General features: G+C 54.9%; 5 protein-coding genes across 5 annotated transcripts; 3 read left to right on the plus strand and 2 right to left on the minus strand.

Annotated features, from left to right (window-relative positions):
* Positions 1-690: 690 nt before the first annotated feature.
* On the plus strand, positions 691-1513 carry PG998_004595 (uncharacterized protein; the record flags this gene model as incomplete). The annotated part of the gene is made up of 3 exons (XM_066871413.1): positions 691-875; positions 938-1240; positions 1462-1513. The coding sequence occupies 3 exons, from the start codon at positions 691-693 to the stop codon at positions 1511-1513; spliced, it is 540 nt and encodes a 179-aa protein (XP_066735163.1).
* A 625-nt stretch (positions 1514-2138) lies between these two features.
* Positions 2139-6886, minus strand: PG998_004596 (uncharacterized protein; the record flags this gene model as incomplete). The annotated part of the gene is made up of 5 exons (XM_066871414.1): positions 2139-2443; positions 2504-3812; positions 3860-5218; positions 5326-6502; positions 6783-6886. 5 exons carry the CDS (start codon positions 6884-6886, stop codon positions 2139-2141), a joined length of 4254 nt encoding a protein of 1417 aa, XP_066735164.1.
* Positions 6887-9871: 2985 nt separating this feature from the next.
* PG998_004597 (uncharacterized protein) lies at positions 9872-11191 on the plus strand (the record flags this gene model as incomplete). Its single annotated transcript, XM_066871415.1, has 4 exons — positions 9872-10042; positions 10103-10952; positions 11009-11082; positions 11162-11191. The coding sequence occupies 4 exons, from the start codon at positions 9872-9874 to the stop codon at positions 11189-11191; spliced, it is 1125 nt and encodes a 374-aa protein (XP_066735165.1).
* Positions 11192-11375: 184 nt separating this feature from the next.
* Positions 11376-12919, minus strand: PG998_004598 (uncharacterized protein; the record flags this gene model as incomplete). Its single annotated transcript, XM_066871416.1, has 2 exons — positions 11376-11962; positions 12058-12919. The coding sequence occupies 2 exons, from the start codon at positions 12917-12919 to the stop codon at positions 11376-11378; spliced, it is 1449 nt and encodes a 482-aa protein (XP_066735166.1).
* A 3513-nt stretch (positions 12920-16432) lies between these two features.
* On the plus strand, positions 16433-19847 carry PG998_004599 (Non-canonical non-ribosomal peptide synthetase FUB8; the record flags this gene model as incomplete). Its single annotated transcript, XM_066871417.1, has 3 exons — positions 16433-16741; positions 16897-17293; positions 17353-19847. The coding sequence occupies 3 exons, from the start codon at positions 16433-16435 to the stop codon at positions 19845-19847; spliced, it is 3201 nt and encodes a 1066-aa protein (XP_066735167.1).
* Between the last annotated feature and the right edge of the window lie 66 nt (positions 19848-19913).

Below are 19913 nucleotides of genomic sequence, written 5' to 3' on the forward strand. Positions count from 1 at the left end.
TTTTCTAAGATTTCAGACACATGCGCCCAGGCCCGGCGAAATGGCCTGAAGTACGCATGGGTCGACACGTGCTGCATAGACAAGTCTAGCAGTGCCGAACTCAGCGAGGCCATCAACTCCATGTTCAAGTGGTACCAAGACTCCGCTGTCTGCTTTGCCTTTCTGGACGACGTGACTGGCATCTACGACGAGGAACGCCCGTTGGCCAAGAGCGAATGGTTCCAAAGAGGCTGGACGCTGCAGGAGCTGATCGCCCCAGCGGACATGATGTTCTTCCACAAATCCGAAGGCCCGGACTCGATGTGGAAGTGCTTAGGGTCCAAACGTCAACTCAGCTACAGCATTGAGGAGATAACGGGAATCCCTCAAACTGCGTTGGGAGGGGCATACAAGCATCGATCCTTCACAGTCCTGCAGCGGATGAGCTGGGCGGCGGAGCGCAAGACGACCCGTGAAGAAGACGCCGCGTATTGCCTCATGGGGTTGTTTGGCGTCAACATGCCGTTGCTGTACGGAGAAGGCAAAAAGGCGTTCCTCCGACTCCAGGAGGAAATCATGAGAAACGTCGACGACGATACCCTCTTCGCCTGGCGAGAGCTTGCGCCGGATAACAGTCTACGGACAAGAGGGATACTCGCACCGTCGCCTGCCTCTTTTGCTTCGCCCGCTCGTGTGGAACTCAGACCAAACATGGCACCTGACAGACAGCTCGAGATTACCTCCAAGGGGTTGCGTACCAACGTGCTTGTCTTCCCGACCCGGGAGATGCTCGAGGAAATGGGCGTCGCCGACCCCGACAGCAGCAGCTATGTCCTACTCCCCCTCAATGCGCATGTGGTGTCGGAAGAGGGGGAGCACAAGCGGCCATCTTATTGGTGTGGCAGACGGACAGAACATACTCCCGCGCTTCGTGCGACGTCTTGTTTACGCTGAATAGTGTCGTGAGCAGGGACACCACTCTGTTCGTCATGAAATCAAACGGAGACGTCTGGTTCCCCGAGAGGGATATATCTGCAGCTGAGCTACTTTTTCAGCTTCCAGATAAGGGCATCAGGTTTCTCCAAGAGTATCCGGTCCAAATGGGCAAGTACTTTCACACGCAGTCAATCTTCTACGTGGACATGGATCGAGGAGATGTTCGAAGTTCCCATCCCATGAGCCTAGTGTTTGCCTTTCACCTTGAGGGCAAGAGCAAAATGCTCCTTGTCGCCATCGCGATCTATAGAAAGTTCTCCGAAGCGTATGCACAGCCATGTTCCCCCTCATCTGTACCTGACCCTATTCGGCATAGAATGGTAGCCGAGATAAGATCGACGATGCCACCGGGCGAGACGTTGACAGGATCTCTTGCGGCGGCACGGGATCGACTTTTATCGAGAGACGATGCGGCATCAACATCTCATAGCAATGACCACTCAACAAATAGGCTGGTAACCCAAGACTTTGACTTTTATGACACAGATGGTATGAGCTTGGAGGTGTTACGAGTGTCTCTGATGAAAGAGTGGCGTAGTATCTGGATTTTGAGAGTTACATTCCTTGACTGAAGTCAAGAAGCGCCAAATCCTGCGAAGACAATTTTATGAATATTATCGGCATCATCGGTTATCGATATAACACCAAGGCAAACAAACTTCTTCCCATAGTACGACTACCCTCACCGTCTTTCTGCTTGGCATGTCTTTGTTTACCTGAAAACTGACGTAGGTTTATCGAAGAGCTGGCAACAGCATCAGCCCAAGCCGACCTACATACCAACATTATCACACATTGCAACTTAGCTTGGAGTCATAAGGACGGTGACATAACACACACGGTAGTTTTTTTCTGATATATCAAGAGTTATGTGTGCACATTGTGTCTAGGTTAATCGTCCATCTCAATTCTTAGCATCATTCATACATACATACGTACACCATACATTTCCAGCTAGAAACTCGCTCACCCAACCAGCTGTCACAAACACACCCGCAACTCTGTACTCTGACGCATCCTCCGCTGTCGATCTTGACAGGAAAACAACGCCCCGTAACTGTACACCAGCTGCCAGACTTGCTGGTCAGCCTATCGTGAAATATCATCGGGTGTATGTAAATAACATCCACATGTGTCCAGTCGAAATCCTCGAGGCAGCCCATCTATTTCTTGCCCTTCTTGCGGCCAGGGACAACCTTGAAACCAGCCGGGAGAGCAGCGGCCTCGCCGGCAGGCTCCTTGTTGGTGCTCTTCTTGGCCACCTCGTTCCAGCCACCGGTGTTGCCAGATTGGGCAGGGACATCAATGGTCTGCTTCTCGACGACGCCCTTCTCGGCAAGCTTCTTGCGGCGAATGAATTCGGCAGCAAAGTATTGGCCGTTCATGGTCTTGGAGTTGCCGTAGATGATTTCGGCGATGATGTCGGCCTCGAGAGGCATCTCGAGAAGTGTCTTGATGAACTCGTTCACTATAACACGGGTTAGTTTCAATTACTACACATCTTGCTCGGGGATATGAAGTAACTTACTGTCCAGAATGCCAGTCGTACCCCGGGTCAGCTGGATGTTGAGCCATTTCTTGAACTCCTCCATAGCCTCGTTACGACCAGACGAAGGCGTTACACCAACAGACTTCATGACTGGCTTGGGGGCAGCAGCAGCAGCAGCAGCAACAGAGACAGGGGCAACGACGGGTTTCACGTTAGTGGCGCTAGCAGTTCGCGAAGCAGCAGGGCCAGTGGGAATCTTGACCTTGCCTCCGGCGCCCACAGTAGCCCATCCAGCGGCGGGTGACGATGCAGCTGAGGCAGCCGCCGAAGCCGGCAAGGAAGTAGCGTTGGGCTTGCTTGCGAGATCAGCGTAACGCTTTCCTCCTGCTGCAGGTACGCCCACCTGAACGGCAGTATCCTTAGCCTTTTGCTTCCGTAGCTCCTCCTCACGCTGGATTTCTGCGAGCGTCTTCTTCTTGTCGGAGCCCTGCTGAGGGGTAGCCAGACCAGGCGCCGGTCCCTTGGGAGCAGCGGCAGGCTTGGCCCATGGGGTACCAGTGGACGATGTGTTCACAGGCGACGCGGTGCCCCAAGTGCTAGTGGTGGGCAAGCCCGTAGCCAGAGCAGCAGCCTTCTCGCGCTCACGGGCGGCTTCCTGCTCGGCCATGGCGCGGCGGGACGCGGCAAGGGCCTCTTCAGCCTTGGCGGCCTTCTTGGCCTCGGCTTCTTGAATCTCTTTCAAACTAGGTCCGCGATGAGACTCCGAGGTTTCCTTGGCCCAAGGGGCCAAAGGCGGGGGCTGAGCTGCAGCAGAAGACGGGGTAATGTCTGGGGTCTCAGACCGGGAGCTGGTGGCGTAGAACTCCGGGAGATTGGACTTGATGCGCTGGGGTGCTGGTGCGGGCAGGGGTGTGCCAGACTGGGGAGGAGGGAATGGCATAGGGAGGCCACTGTTCTTCATAGCCTCAGCTGCCTGTGCTTGCTGGAATTGTTTGTTCATAGCAGCAGACTCTGCTTCGTGGGAAAACTGCTCGTCATCCTGTGATGCCATCATTTCTTCCATAGCGGCGGATTGAGATTCGGTCAATTGAGCTGTTGCTTCTTCATCGGCCGACCCTGAGGGATGATCTGCGCCATGGGACTGTTCCATCTGGCCGTTCTCTGCCTGGTATTGTTCGAACTCCTGGAGCCGGGCACGGAACCCCTCATCATCCTCGAGGAGATCGCTGCTCCGCGGGAGCCGGTCCCGAAAGGATTCTTGTGATTGCTCGCCAATGGGAGGCTGGGACTGTTGCCCAGTCAAAACCTCGTTTGACCTCTGCTGGAGGTTGGCCAAGAGATCACGTTCCTGAGTTGAGAGCCCGTCCTCTCGAAACATGTCAAGACCCGTACTACCGTGGCCGATGGGCTGGTGGGCCGGGTGCCCGCCAAAAAAGCATTCGTAGCGCCGATGGGACCAATGGGGGCTTGGGGTGGGAGTGTGACGGGCGAGGCAATGCTTCCGAAACTAGGCTGGCTTTGCAGGCTGTGAGCACTGGAGTGATGGTGAAGGTTGGGGTGGCCTCCCAGTTGCGCGCGGGCAAGTCGCTGCTGGTTAGAAAGAATATCACGCTGTTGGGCCATCAGATACTGCTCTTCCTGCTTGCGACGCTCAAGGTCGTTTTGTTCCTGGGCGGTTAAAGTTCGCCCAAAGCTAGGAAAGGCGCCGACGAGAGGGGGTTGAACAACACCCGAGGTAGATGAGAACGGCCCGGGGACCGTGGCAGGTCCGTGAGGAATGCCGATCTGCGGTACCAAGAAAGGCTCGCGGGAGTTCCCAATGCGCCGGATGAGCTGACCAAGGGGCTCAAACTCGGGATCTTCCACTTTCTTCACGCGAAGATCGGGGGTAAAGAAGTTAGCTTTGTACCAATCATTCATCTCGAGACCAGTGAAGGGACCCTGCTGTTGCCCCTGGGGATCCAAGTAAACCCAGCGCATGCGGTCGGGCATGACCATGGTTCGGGCCTGGGCCGAAGGTGGTTCGGAAGGCTGAGCACCACTGAAAGGGGTACCGGAGGCTTGTGGGAAGCCTTGACCTTGGGAGGTGGCTGCGGCGGCAGCCTGGAGGGGCTCCGATGTAGCAGGAGTTCGCGACGCTTCGGTATTGAACATGTCAGCGAAGAATCCCCTACCTCCTCTCATGGGACTTTCGGTGTCGCGGCTGTGGTCGCCAAAAGCGTTGCGGCCAATGGCGCCAAGTGGGTTGACTTGGCGGAGATCGGGTACGGAATCCGAAAGACTCTCGTTGTCATGAGCCTGCATTTGCGATTGCATAGCGGCAGGGAATAGCGAGCCCAGCTTGCTGCCACGACCTATGGAACCGGATCCGGCAAGTCCAGTAGCGCTGGGCGGCCCGAAAACTCCATTGAGATTACCCAGGCTCGGGGAATGGAGGTCGCCCATAGGGTTGAAGAGCGAACCCCCAAGCGAACCGCCAAAGGCAGAGCCGAAGGGGTTTCGCTCGCGATCTGGAGTGGCAGCCGATGTAGGCCATCCGCCCATACCACTCAGGTTGCCTAGAGAAGGATAACCCTTGGCACCAACACTGGAAGTCTGACTGCGATCGCTGCCGTCGAAGCCTCCGCCTGGGGCAAAGCCGCGAGGCAAGCCGCTGCCAAATGGTCCCGCAATATGTTCGTTGCCGCCAAGTCCTAAACCGTGGCCATGGTGCCTATCGCCTGCATCGTCGTGCTCCCCACGCTCTCCGGGGGGCTGCGATAAGGGTTCGTCTCGGATGGGCTTAGGGGCTCGTGGTCTTGATCAGGGTGGCTGCCGATGTTGAGGCCGGCCATGCCAAAATCGCCAGCGGATCCTTTTACTGGAGTGTCGAATGTTGAACCACGATGGCCCTGAGGCGGAGGGCTGGTGTCCTGAGCTCCTCCCAGGGAAGCACTACCAGAAAGGTTGTCGTCTCCACCAAAGGGATCGGTATCGGTGCGAGGTCGGGCACGCCAAGAACTGGCGCCGGCTCCTTCAGCGGCACGGGCATTGATGCTGTCAGAGCTGTCCTTGGGTATCAGGTGGGCTAGACGCGATTCGCCACGAGTGTTTCCGGGCCGCTTCTCGCCAATAGCCGATGTGGCGCCGGGCAGGGCGAAATTACCAAAACCTCCGCCGCCGATGGTGGCAGATGGGGTCGAGGCCCCCGGAGTCGTCGCGGTCTGCGGCGCCTGTCCCCAAATAGCAGACGTAGCGCCGAGAGCTGGATTGGCTGCTGTCGAATTGTTTCGCATCAACCCAAAGGGCATCATAGGGTTAGGCTTGGCGCCGCTGGCCGCACGTTCCTCGGGTTCCTCGAACGTAGTGGTCTCCTTAACATCCGTATTCTTTCTTCCCCAGAAAGGGCCTCCTTCGTCTCGGGGCGGGCGCGCAGACAGAGGCGAGTTAAGTCCGCCGCCACCGGAGAAGGGGTTCGTGTCGGTCGTCTCACGTCGGCGGGTACCAGGCCTCGATGCGGAAGTGGGAGAGGCCAGCGAGAAGTTGCCCCCGGTGCCTTGAGACACAGAGGTCTTCCGTCCGTTAAGTGCCAATCCTCCTCCGCCCACCTGGTTGCCACCGTCCTTAGCATTCTGCTGGGGTGGCTTGGCGGCAGCATTGATATCGGAACCCAGTAAGTCGCTCTCTTCGGCGGTTAGGTCGCGTAAATTGCTCGCTATTGTAGACGCAGAAGCATCCCAGCAAAGATCCGGCTCTTGGGGTAGAACATGAGTATCGTTACGATTGCCCCAGCCCCGGGTCGCGGTGCTGTTGCCGTTCACGTGTCCGGGGTTCCAACCGGAGACGAAAAGACTTGAAGCATCGCCGGACGGTTCAAGATGATCGTAAACGGCTAGCATCTGTTCTCTGCTATACTGTGACGGTACATGGCTCTCCGGCGGCGCTGTGGAGGAGGGAACGGCTTCGGAAGGAACATTGCTCTGGCTCATGGACTGGCTAGGAGTGGTCGAGGATCTTCGGAAGGTGAGGGTTCCATTGATTGATCTGCCCTGTCTCGACCTGGACAAACCAAGTCAGTTATACAAAACTAGAATTGATTAGGCGGGCATGTCCCGTCCGATTTGCAAGAACGCCGAGCTTGGAGGATTTGAGAAGCGTGCAAAGCGACATGGATTCATTGAACATTCGCAGGTCGGCCGCGAGGAGCGCATGGAACGGCAGTACCAGACGTCATTTTGGCCTTCATAGAGCCAGTTATCGAGCATAGGGCTTTGGCAGACTAAAAGGAACCGACGCATCGAGCAAAAGGGGAGAAGGGGGCTTGGAGAGAACAACCTACCATTCACCACTGTTGCTTCCACGTCCGTCTGCTCTCGTGCCATTTCGTGAGTCGCGGTTCTGGCCTGCAGCAGCCGAAGCAAAACTGAGATTTGTTGCCGGCATTTTCAATGTGAAAAAAGGACAGACAGTACTCGGGTAAGAGCGCTGAATTGGATCGCTATGCTGTACTTTGTCGCAAAATGGGGATTTGGACAAATATCGAGATGCGGAATGGGTCGCGTCTCGGGTGGCGTGTCTCGTAAATCGGAGGTCGTGGAGGGGCGAACGGTGTCTGTCTGGCTGTCCGACCTGGAGTAGGGGAAGAGCAGAGCAGATGGAAGGGGATTAGTGCGATGCGAAGGCAAGGCTCAAGATGATGCGCAGAGGCAAGCGAGTATTCTCTGGAGTTTGGGATGGGATGTGGATGGGTGGTTGTTGCTTGTGGTTTGGGTAGCTGCGGATGGTGGTTGTACAGTTTTTTTCAACCTAAAGTTATGTGCACGTCAAACCTTGGGGGAGGTGAGTTTTGGGATTTTGAGATTTTACCTTCGCCTTCCGTTAAGGCAAGGCTGGGCGAGCTCCGGGGTGGGTTTTTGGTTTTTTTCCTGGCTTCTAGCTCCGCCATTTTGTTGCTGGAGGTTGCCTGACTGCAACAGTAGGAAACCACAGTACTTGCTTTTTGGTATTGAGTAGGATAACATGCAACTAAGGACAGCGGACGAGAACAATAACATGCAAATTATCTCTCGCGGCATACGCTCTAATCTCCCTCACTTCACAGGCTATCGGCTGTAGGGGGCGTTCACCAGTCCATGCTTTCTTCCAGGTGCTGGCTGGCCCTATGCAGGTCAACAACCAGCTCTGCAGGTAACGGTCAATTTACGCGTACAGCCCCTAGAAAAAACAGTGCCCACACACTGTGACGGTCCCCCGGCATGCGAAGGCTACAGCTCTCCCGAACCCAGATCTTGGTTGACGACAACGGGCATATGTCATCGGCAATCTCGCAATTCTAGTGGAATCCGATATGGCAGGGAGTAAGTGGTGGGAGTGCGCTGGTTTACCTGTGGCAAACGAGAGCTACGTTTACCAGACTGCAGAATTAATTGTAACAAAAAGGAGCTCCATTGATTGAAAATGGGGGAGTTTGGTAACAAACGGACAGCTGTTTGTTACTTGGCTCTCTCCCACACGCCACGTCAAAATTGAACAACAGACCGGCCTGAAAGAAACCCGCCCGTTGCTGCCCTCGTCACTCGCTGTTGCCCTGAAGTGAAAGGCCAAAACCCGGCCTGTGCCCAAGTGCCAAGGAGCCTCTGGAGGGGGCACTCTTCAAGGGAAAGCGTTTGGTGGGGGGTGACAGCCGGGACTAGCCCTTGTCTGCTGCTAGCCTCCTTGCCTCAACGTCACGGACCACATTAAAATCGAAACACGTCACAACTTATCATCAGGCATTGAATTAAACCCTCCGTCGTTGTTCCTGGCGATGATATACAGGAGGACAAAGGTTGCGGGAGACGGCCAGGCATGTCTAAACTATCATGTCGTGCAGCAGCCAGGACCGGCATCTTCGCATTCCCGTTCATTGTTAAGATGGGGTTTCTTTCATGGTGCATGCTAGAAACACCGATATCCGTATCCCGGTACAGTATGGGGCTTTCTGATCAATCTGTGAATGAGAAAATGAAAACTGAACCTGCCACATGACTTGAAAAAGATACATAGTATGTATGTGATCTAGGAAGATACTCTGGCAAAGCCATGTCTTTCTCTACGGCTGTTTATCATGTGGATAGCATGCAGCCAGTAGAGGCTCTATCCTATATCTGGTGTTTAACTGTAAAAATTGTCCTGTGCTAGAATGCTGGATTGAGGGAATCATATGGAGCATTCGAAATTGAAATTAACTCCCAGCACTAAAGCTCGCACAGAGGGTCAGTCGTGCAAGCAACAACTTCAAATATGAGTAGCCATAAGCAACCTTTTTTCAACAAGCAATAAGCCACTCAATCTGAGATTGAATCCTCCGTGGCGCAATTGGCTAGCGCGTTCGACTGTTATGATTGCAATCGAGAGGTTCACAGTTCAAGCCTGTGCGGGGAGTTCTTCTTTTTGCATATTCCGCCTATTATATGTTAGTCTGTTGGAGTAGAACTTCGCAGCTCACATTTTTGTACTCATTACGAAGTACCATTTTGGTCATCTATCTTGACTGGCTCGGAGCTTAAAGCTCTCCAATTGACTCTATTATGTATCCCGTGCAGGCTACGAACTATTTCCCTCGATCACCTTGGCGTGTGAGGGCTGGGACAGAACACAGTCGCTTCTCCCTCTGTTCCTGGATTTGAGCACACCAACTGCAAACATAAATGAGGCCGAGCCCGAGCCCGCCGGGAACTGGGAAGCTGCTCGTGCACATGCTTGACCTCGTTCACACATTGTTTTCAGCTGGTGCAGATCCGGGGGGCTGCACATAATATATTTGCCGATCACTGTTACCGGCAGCCCTTGGTTGACCTCCGCGCCGGCCTGGCGGAGGAAGGAGCGATAGCCCAAGTCGCATCGTACCGGAGGCTCGTGTTGGCCGCATGACGCGAGCGCCGGATAGGGAAAGAGTACGGATCCCGACTTGCATTTTGACCCAATGCGGCCGTATGGCAATATATTCTCCGAAGTCCTACCTGCTTGGTCCACCAATCGGCATCCAACGCCGTGGAACGACCCCGGCTGCCAATGCCGCTAGTTTGCGGGTCTTGCAGCTTGACATGCTGCCTGTGCAACTAATGCTGGAATGGCTTCGAGATGTGAAAGACGCTGATTGGATCGTTGGACCCGGGGCTTTGCACTTCCTGTCCAACGTCATGGTCGGCCTCTTATCGCGAGTTGCTTCACGAGAGTGGGCTGTTCGACCATGCGGACCGAACTTCCACACGCAACGGTGATTCGACCAAAGGCAACGCTTCAAGTGATAGCGGGGACTAACATGAGGGAGACGAAACCCGAATACAGGTATTTATAGGTGTCTCGGCGACGCATAATGGAGTAAGTAGTAGTTTTCCCTCACCATCGATTGCCGCACATCCAATCTTCTAGATCAAAGTCACGACCATGATCTCGACGACAACCTTGCAGCATGGCCTGGTTGGCATCTTTGCTGCCTCGCTGGCCTCGGCTGCCAACTTGGTGCAAGTGACCAACTTTGGCGCCAACCCGTCCGGGATTCAGATGTACGTCGCAGCGCCTGCCAACCTGCCCGCCAAGCCCGCCATCATCGTAGCCGTAAGAGCCGAGCCCCCTTTCCCGATCATGACTTAGGAAGCGCTAACTCTAGCGTACCAGATGCACCCCTGCGGTGGCAGCGCCCAGCAATACTACAACGAGAACAAGTTCGGCCGGCAGCTGGCGGACCAGTACGGCTTCGTCGCCATCTACCCGGGCACGACGAAGGACTTCAACTGCTGGGACGCGGCGACGAGCGCCTCGCTGACGCACAACGGCGGGTCCGACTCACAGGGCATCGTCAACATGGTCAAGTACGCCATCGACAAGTACGGCGCCGACCCGTCGCGCGTCTACATGACGGGCTCCTCGTCGGGCGCCATCATGACCAACGTGCTGGCCGGCGCGTACCCGGACGTCTTCGCCGCGGGCGCCGCCTTCTCCGGCATGCCGTACGGCTGCCTCGCGGGCAGCCCTGGCTCGAGCCCCATCTCGGCGGACCCGGCCTGCGCCAACGGGCAGAAGATCAAGTCGGGCGCCGAGTGGGCTGCGCAGGTCAAGGCCGCGTACCCGGGCTACTCGGGCAAGTACCCGCGCATGCAGCTGTGGCACGGCACCGCCGACACCGTCATCCGCTACCAGGACCTCGACGAGGAGGTGAAGCAGTGGTCGACCGTGCACAGCGTTACCTTCACCCGCAATGTGACTAATAGCCCGACCAACGGTTACACCCAGATGGTCTACGGCGACGGCACCCAGGTCGTTGCCTACAGCGGTGCGAACGTGGGTCACTACGTCCCGACCAACGAGCAAGTCGTCTTGGACTGGTTTGGCATAACGGGCGGCGGTTCTGGCGGCTCTCCTGGAACTCCAACGAGCACAGCCGGCAACCCCCTCAGCCGACAACCTCGGCTCCGCCTGTCACTACGAATCCACCCACTGGTGGCCCAACCCAAACCCAGTACGGACAGTAAGTTGATAACCTGGTACTACTTATGCCCCAGAGCGTTTGCTAACACTTTCAAGATGCGGTGGAAGTGGTTACTCGGGGCCTACCGTCTGTGCTGCTCCCTATACTTGCTCAACGGCCAACGCATGGTGTAAGTGAACCTACCCCTCATATATCCAGTTCTACTTCCCCTTTAAATGATGCAATCCCGCTAATCACCCCCTTTTTAGATGCCCAATGCCTTTAGCCGTAAAAGATAGAACTTATGGAACTCTAGATCTAAAGACTATCAGAGCTATATCTTAGGAGCAAACTAGCTACAATATATATAATTTGCGCAAATACTCATGGTGGGCATTAAAAGAATCACACTCCTAACGTACAGGACAGTTGCCTCATTGTCGGTTTATACAGTAACTAGTGATTCGATAGTAGTTCCTCGTTCTACAGATATAGCTCATGTTTCACCTCATTATCACCACTGCTTCGCAAGCTTGCCGCCTTGCGCTCATGCCAGATGATCAGAGCGTAGGCCGCGCAAGAAACGAAACAGAGGGCGCCCATGGACAAGACCAGGGAGTAGCCCGTATGGTACAGGGGCGCGTCCTTCTTCTGGAACGCGAAGGTGGCCACAATGCCCCCAATATTCCCGAAGCAGATCATCCAGGCGGTCCCGATAGCCCGCTCCGTGTGTCCACGGAGATTCATTACGTACCAACAGATGATGTTACCGCCCACGCCCAGCGAGCCCATGCCGGCGAGGCAGAGGCCTGCGTACTCAGCCGAGAAGTTCTCCACGCCGTGGATCTTCATGCACATGACGGTACCGGCGATCAACAGGCAAATATTGAAGAAGATGAACGGGGATCTCACGCGCATCCGGTCTGAAAATATCGCTAGGATCACGGTTAGGCCAAAGGCGGCGGCGAAAGGGGGCACAGAATGCAGTTGTGTCTGAATGGAACTATATCCTAGGCCTTGGACGATAGTTGGCGTGAAATACACAAGCGAGTACGCTGGTATTAGGTTTGCTATGGAGAGGTAGAATCAGCATAGGAATCGTTGTCAGGATGCATTGAATGTAGCTGAACAGGATCGCTGAGTTCCAGGATATGTGGCAGCTTACAAAAATACATGATAGCCCCAATCCAATGTTTTGGTCTCGTCAGAAACGACAGAACGTCTCGGATGGTAACAGGCTGTGATGATGATTCGTTTTCTTTGGTTTTATTGACGACGAATACCCTCTCGTCTTCAGTTAACCACTTGGCCTCCAGGGGAAAATCAGAGATGGTAAAGAACGCGAGAGCTGCAACAACTACGGTTGCGACTCCCTCGAGAATAAAGACCCATCTCCAGCCTGATAAGCCTTGGATACCGTCCATATTAGCGATCGCGCTCGCGAGCAGACTACCGAAGGCGCTCGCGAACATGGTGCTGCACCAGTACACGGTGAAGCGCGTCTGCGACTCGGCTTGTTTGTACCAGAAGCTGATGAGGTAGAAGCTTCCAGGGAATATACCGGATTCGGCCAGCCCGAGGAAGAAGCGGGTAGCCAATATGCCACTGTAGCTCCTGACGAAGCCCTGCGCGATGCATATAACCCCGAAGACCAAGATAGACCCTGAAAGCCATACGTGGGGAGAGAATCTCTTCATCAGGATGTTGGACGGGATCTCAAAGAGTATGTAGGGCACGAAGAAGATCGTGAGGGAGATGTTAGGCTGCTGCCCCATGAGACTGAGCTCTGCCGGTAGGCCCAGCGTCAGGGCATTGGATATATTCACTCTGTCCAGGAACGCCACGACGTAGACGAGGAAGAGGATGGGCAAGACATGGAAGTCGATCTTACGTAGAAGCCGAGACTCGTGTACTTGTGGGATCGAGATCGATGCTCCAGGGATGGTTGGCAATGGACCTGACGCGGGAGCAAAGCTGCCTTCCATGCCAACGTCCAGTGCAACATCCTGGTCTTTAATAGCTGTCATACTCACGCACACTGCCTGGAGTGAATATCGAAGTGAGAACTGTAGAATGTATTGAGTGCTGTTGAAAACAAGGTTGCAAATGTGATGTCTCAAAGGTATTTGGCTGAATTAGGGAAGAGGGGCTGGTCAATTGATATTTGGAGAAATGTCCGAGACGATTGGAGAAAGACACCAACAGCAGACATACGAACGAACGTAAGCAAACCTCTTTGCATTTCTCCAATCTAACAGGGACCACGGAACGAATGAGAGCCGTCTGCGAATTGAAAGTCGCACAAGTCACCAATCACTAGTTTACTAACTGCATATAGATGTGCCTTGCTTACCTCCGTCCAGCTGTTTCTGAATATCGATGCTACAGTGTTTGCGGTTCAGCTTCGCGGTAATTTTATCTGCTTGAAAGAGTTCATCTTGCAGTCACCATATGGGCGTGAGTTGCTACCCCCTCTTCGCATTAAATGAGGATTCTATAACTTCCTATTCTAGTCCCGGTTATCTAGGCTAGGCAAACTGACGGCACGTGTGCTCTACCCCAGCTTTCTGGTACCTGAGCTTAAACTTCAACACGAGATATGCCCCAGACCGAAAATACCGAAATCATCTCACAAAGACATCGCAGGACGGAGATTTGGCCTACTTTAAAGGGTATGGTAGCCCACCTGGGTTGCCATGAGAGATTACCGGGCAATCATTCAACAAGTCTTGTATCACACCCAAAGCTTTCTTCGCATGTTATTCGCCCTACTCACCTTGGTAGTTATTCCTATCGTGCCGACAGTGTTTATCTTATCCATGATCCTTCAACCACACGGGAATAAAGTAGAATTGGATTGTCAGTGCCTCAAATGAGTAGCCACGATTGCGAGTCAGTACGACAGCTCTTCTCGTCACCCGAGGCGGCAGTCCTGCGTTCCTTGTCCGTGCCGGAGGGCAACGAAGCGCGTTGGATGGGCGGAGGACTGGACGACTGCGTTTCTGAGCTTGGGTGGGTGACGGGGAAGGCAAGGCCTCGTATATCTTGTGCTAGGACAGTTTCATTGCTCGGTCTGCATCAATTCGCGCGTGTGGATCAGCTCCCGCCAGATGTCTTTTGCTTCAGGTACGCGTCCAGGCATTGTGGGTTGGTTGGTGTTGTAAAGTTGCCAAGCTATGGCATGGCGGGGTCCACTTCGCAGAGGGCAGAAGAAAGCCAAGAGATTTCACGATGCGGCATAGCTCAGGGGTAATGAGGGGCATTTCTGGCATGCGTACTGATGTAATATGATAGATGGATTGAGCGAAATAATGTATCGACAATTTCTACCTATTAGTATTCAACTGAACTTCAGTCAATGTTGGTTGCGTGCAGGGCACTATCCTAGAAAATCACCTGCATGGTAACGATTAATTGTTCCATGAATTATATGCCTGCTAGAATACCTACCAAACCAAAGGGAGCCATGTCGAGAAGGAAGAGTCAAAATTCGAAACATTTCTATGCAAGTATGAGCGATGCCCTCCACAATTGTCCTCGAATGGGGTTGGCTCCAGTCGTAAAAAATAGGAGGAACAGGTCCGGCTTCGGCAACGGAAGTGTTCACTGCACACGGCGGTAGTGATGAGTGGGAGAGTCTGAGAACTGGATAATTCGTCAACATGGACGGGGGAATCGACTGCTTTTCGAGTGAGTAGGCGTCGGAGGTACCGTAAGAGTCGGAGACGAGATATCGGGGTTTGGGGGCCGATGGCGACGCGAAAGCGATGAATGACGACGGTTGGCGGTGTGGTGGTGATGGTGGTGGTGTCGCGTTTCTTTTCTACAGCGGTGTTTCGTCCACTGTTGTGCTGACCTGTCCAATCACTATGGCTCAATTGACCCCTCAACAACCGAGCCCCCGAAATTCCGAAAATCCCTGTAGTGTAGCGATCCACAGCGGAATTTCCAAGCAACGCACACACACCATTGAACTCACAATGTGGCATCTATGGCATTTGCCGACTGTCATCACAGCCATTCGAAAGCCCAAGAGATTTTGTTATATTGTTTTGAACCTTCTGACCATCTGGTTTTTGAATTGACTCAGCATCCTTGGCTGCTGATTGAAATGTGCTTAATAAGAGTTGCTGCGCCTAGCTTGCCAAGTCGCAGATTGCGTGCGCCAAGAAAAGGTAGGAACAATGGAAAATACAGGCGACAAAACACTGACACCGCTGCAGCTTCCAGAAGACGACGATGTTCAGATCAGAATCGATTAATAACAGATCGATACATCTTAAGATGCTCTTACCTGGCTCGTACGTCAACCATGGGTAGGGGATCCATCGCGTGCCCCATACATAGCCTAGCAATGCGGGCTTTAGCAACCGTTAGCTGCCAGGCCTGCCAGGCCCAAGGTGGCCAAGACGACAAGGCAAAGCTTGTTTCCACTCATCACGGCATTTGCTTGCTTATATCCTGATTATATCCCTCTAACCCAGCACGGCCCACCATGTCATGTCCACTTGCTGGCACTTTTCTTGTCCTGAACTGCCGTTGCCATGTGTGCAATCGTGCTGGAACATCGAGCAAACCACCAAAACCGCCAATCGCCAAGTATTGCCCGTCCACTTTTGACATCTAGAGGCCGTCGTAAGCGTCACGGCCCACGCAGCCACGAGTCTGTCACTTGGACATAGCTCGGACCGGGAGAACGAGGAGGTTTTCCCGAGGCAAATTCCCGATCGCACTTTGCCATCTTCGTCCGAACAAGCTTCGCCTTCTGCCTTGTCTGCTCTGCTCCCACTCGCCCTGCCTTACGTGTTCTATTCTCGAAGCAACAAAGCCATGACGTCTTTTGGCGAAACAGGGGCTGCCTCCACCTTTCAGCAGTTAAGACAATCCCCGACTGAGGCGAGATCGGTCCAATATGGACGGGTCGATGGATGGCCCTAGCAGATGCATTGGCACGCCCCTTGTCGGCCATTCGCGACTACGGGCCAAGCGACTTTCCGCGATGGGGAAGCTCGCAAGCCACCCGCTGAAGTACCGCGCCAATATCGGAATCCCGAACCTTCAGGACTAAGAGCAACCCTAATGCTTGACCACTTCCCCTGACCCCCCTTGGTTCGAGTGGACTCGATATCCCGGCCGGCAAGGGCGGCAGATCACCACCTGCTTGCTAGGGAGGCATGTACACGCTTCGATAGTTCCGAAGCAACGGGTCCAATCCGTTACCTCGACGCACCAGAAAACATCAGCAATCACCAACGTTTCCTCATATTTCATCTCCTGTTCAGCTTGGCTGGGTCCCCATGCATGTACCATCCTATTGAGCTGCGCTGGACCGGACCATGGCGTAATACTTGGCGATGCGTAGAGACGGTTCTCCCCATTCCCCACCATGGACCTGACTGGAGAAAGGGGAGATATAAGAACCTACAACCTCCCTGATCAAACCTTGAGTCTCATGAATTAGCATATCAGTTAACATTTTTCTTTTGCATATTGACGATACCCCTGCTGTACTGCAATTGTTTTTCAACCAGTTCAACGCGATGGCTTCAGCAACCCAGACCGCGAGCAACCCCTATGGGCAACGACTTCTCCCTCACATCATCGACGAGAATGCCCGTGTGAAACCAGACGCCGAGTGGATCTCGATCCCGAACTCCTCTAACCCCAAGGACGGCTGGCGCATAGTTACATGGAAGGATTTCGCCAACTCGGTCAACTGGTGCTGTCAAAATATCATCGAACAATGTGGCGAAGCGTCCAAGAACGAGTTTCCTACCATCACCTACATCGGCCCCAACGATGCGCGATACTTTGTGATGATGATTGCCGCTGTGAAGACAGGATACAAAGTAAGTTGAGTCAAAGATCACTGGATCGTTATACGGTGTCATGCAACAGGCAGTATGTACTAAATGAGACCATCCTGCCTGGTCGATACGACCTGCCAACGAGCCAGACATCCTGTAGGGTTTGTCGATGTGCAGCGATTCTAACAGATCCTTAGTGCCTGTTCATATCACCCCGAAACACCCCAGAAGGACAACTCAACCTCTTTGAAAAGACGGATTGCCACATCATTGCCTACCCCGCGTCTCATCGGACCATGGTTGAGCCATGGCTGAAGAAGCGCCACATGCACACCATGGAAGTGGCATCATACGACGATTGGTTCCCCAAGGAGCAAGCGCCATATCAATCATATGAAAAGACCTGGGAAGAGGGCAGGTGGGAGCCCATCTGTGTTTTGCACACGAGTGGAAGTACTGGTTTACCTAAGCCCATTGTCGTCAAGGCTGGTTTGCTGGCGGTCGGCGATGCTTTCCATGACTACCCCGAGTGGCAGGGCACCAATTTCTTCCTTAAGCAGTTCAATATGCTTATGGACAGACAGTTCCATCCAAGTATGTTTTCTCACTCATCATTGCGATATATCCTCCAATAATGCTAACAATTACACCAGTGCCTTTATTCCATGCCGCCGGTCTCTATATCGGTAGTCTGAACAGCATATACTGGGACACGCCGGTGGCCCTGGGTATACCAGATCGCCCCTTGACTACGGAGCTTGCCAAAGAGTGCCTCGAACATGCAAATGTGCAAGGTACTCTATTGCCACCTGCAATCGTCGAAGAGATGAGTCAGTACGACGAGTGCATCAAGGTTATGCAGAAGTTGAACTTCGTCGCATGGGGAGGTGGTCAACTTCCACGAGAGGCTGGAAATCGCCTTGTTAAGAACGGAATCCATTTGGCCAACCTTATCGCGGCAACCGAATGCTGCCCCTTCCCAATCTACTGGAACAAAGACCCCAACCAGTGGCAATACTTCATTTACAACTCAGAGATCTTCGGGTGCGAGTGGCGCAAGCAGGAGGGGTACGACGATGTCTACGAGCAAGTTATTGTGCGCAAGGGAGAAGACCCAGGCCTGCAGGGTTACTTCTACACATTCCCCGAGGAGAAGGAGGTCTCGACCAAGGACCTTTACAAGCCGCATCCGACGCTGCCTAACCACTGGATCTACTATGGACGCGCCGACAACATCATCGTCTTCTCGAACGGTGAGAAGCTCAACCCCGTCGACATCGAGGACACTGTCTCGGACCACGCCCAGCTTAAGGGCGCCGTCGTCGTCGGCTCCGAGCGCTTCCAGGCCGGCATCATTCTCGAGCCTTATACGCACCCCCGAAATGACCGGGAACGCAAAGAGTTGATCGATAGCGTCTGGCCTCTCATTGAACAGGCTAACATGGGGACCGTCGCCCACGGCCATATCGGCCGCGACTTCGTCACTCTTTCCAACCCAGACAAGCCGTTCCCGCGCGCCGGCAAGGGCACTATCCAGAGGGCTGCGGCCGTCAAGGAGCACGCCGAGGAGATCGAGAAGCTCTACGAGACGGCTGGACAAGCCGCCGCCGCGGAAGCCCCGCCCCTGGATGTCAGTTCCGAAGAGGACCTGGCCACCTCCATTGTGGCACTGTTCTCCACCAAGCAGGGAGCATCTCAACTGGAGCTGGATGCGGACTTCTTTTCGGCAGGAATCGACTCCATGCAGGTCATCGGCGCATCTCGTCTTCTCCGCGCCGGCCTCGAGAATGCCGGATACAAGCCAGAGCCCAAAGCGCTCCTTCCCCGTGTCATTTACAACAACCCCACGCCCAGGAAGCTGGCCAAGTACGTCATGGAAGCTGTTCTGAGCAACGGTACCGATGGCATGCAGGAAGACGCAAATTCCGCCCAGGCTATGGAGGCTTTGTGGAAGAAATACACCGAGAACCTACCGTCGCCTCAGCACCCAGGTCGTCCCGAAGCCAACACGACTGGCCAGACGGTGCTCCTGACAGGATCCACGGGTATGTTGGGCTCGTACATGCTGGAAGCCATGGCCCGTGACCATAAGGTCGCCCGCGTCGTTTGTCTCAACCGCGCCGAGGATGGCGGTGTCGCCCAACAGGCCCGCAGCATGCGCGAGCGCGGCCTGGATACGGGTTACCACGGTGGCAAGGCCGAGTTTTACCGCGTCGACGTTTCGAAGCCGGACCTGGGCCTGTCGCCCGCAGTCTACGAGGGCCTGGCCCGCGACGTCGACCGCATGATCCTTAACGCCTGGCCCGTCAACTTCAACATGCCCGTCGAGTCGTTCGAGCCCCACCTGGCCGGCGTGCGCTACTTCGGCGACCTGGCGGCCCGCGCCGCCAAGCGCGCCGCCGTCGTCTTCATCTCGTCCATCGGCTCGATCCAGGGCTGGAGCATGAATGAGCGCGGCCGCGAGCTGCCCGAGGAGCGTTTCGAGGACTGGACCCTGCCGTCGGGCGGCTACGGATGCAGCAAGTTGGTCGGCGGCCTCATCATCGAGGACGCGGCGAAGGTCGGGGACTTCCCCGCCGCCGTGATCCGGGTCGGCCAGATCGCCGGGTCCGAGTGCGGCTCGGGCGTCTGGAACCGCCACGAGTGGCTGCCCAGCATCGTGCACAGCAGCCTGTACCTGAAGGCGCTGCCGTCGGACCTGGGGTCCTTCGACCGCGTCGACTGGACGCCCGCGGAGCGCATCGCGGGCCTCGTGCTCGAGGTGGGCGGCGTCACGGTCACGACGCCACCCGCCAACATCAGCGGCTACTACCACGGCGTCAACCCGCAGGTGACGTCGTGGTCGGGCGAGCTGGCGGGCGCTGTGCGGGACTACTACGGCGCCGACAAGCTGCCCGAGACGATCCCCTTCAAGGAGTGGGTGGCGCGGCTCGAGAGGAGCGCCGACGAGGGCGGCGACGTGGCGGCGCGCAACCCGGGCGTCAAGCTCGTCGACTCGTACCGCGACATGGCGACGGCCTTGGATAAGGGGCTCAGGCCCGTCGAGCTCGAGACGCGGCGCACGGTGGGGCAGAGCCCGACGATGGCTCGGAGCGGGAGGGTGACGCCCGAGTTGATGAGGCAGTGGTGCGAGCAGTGGGACTTTTGAAGCGGCGGCATTGGATTAGGGGTTTGGTTTGGGTATAGATAGATATGGGTATGGGGATCGGAGTGT

Source organism: Apiospora kogelbergensis, assembly GCF_038363985.1.
Source record: "Apiospora kogelbergensis strain CBS 113332 chromosome Unknown utg000002l_segment0_segment0, whole genome shotgun sequence".
In the NCBI taxonomy this organism is placed as follows: domain Eukaryota; kingdom Fungi; phylum Ascomycota; class Sordariomycetes; order Amphisphaeriales; family Apiosporaceae; genus Apiospora; species Apiospora kogelbergensis.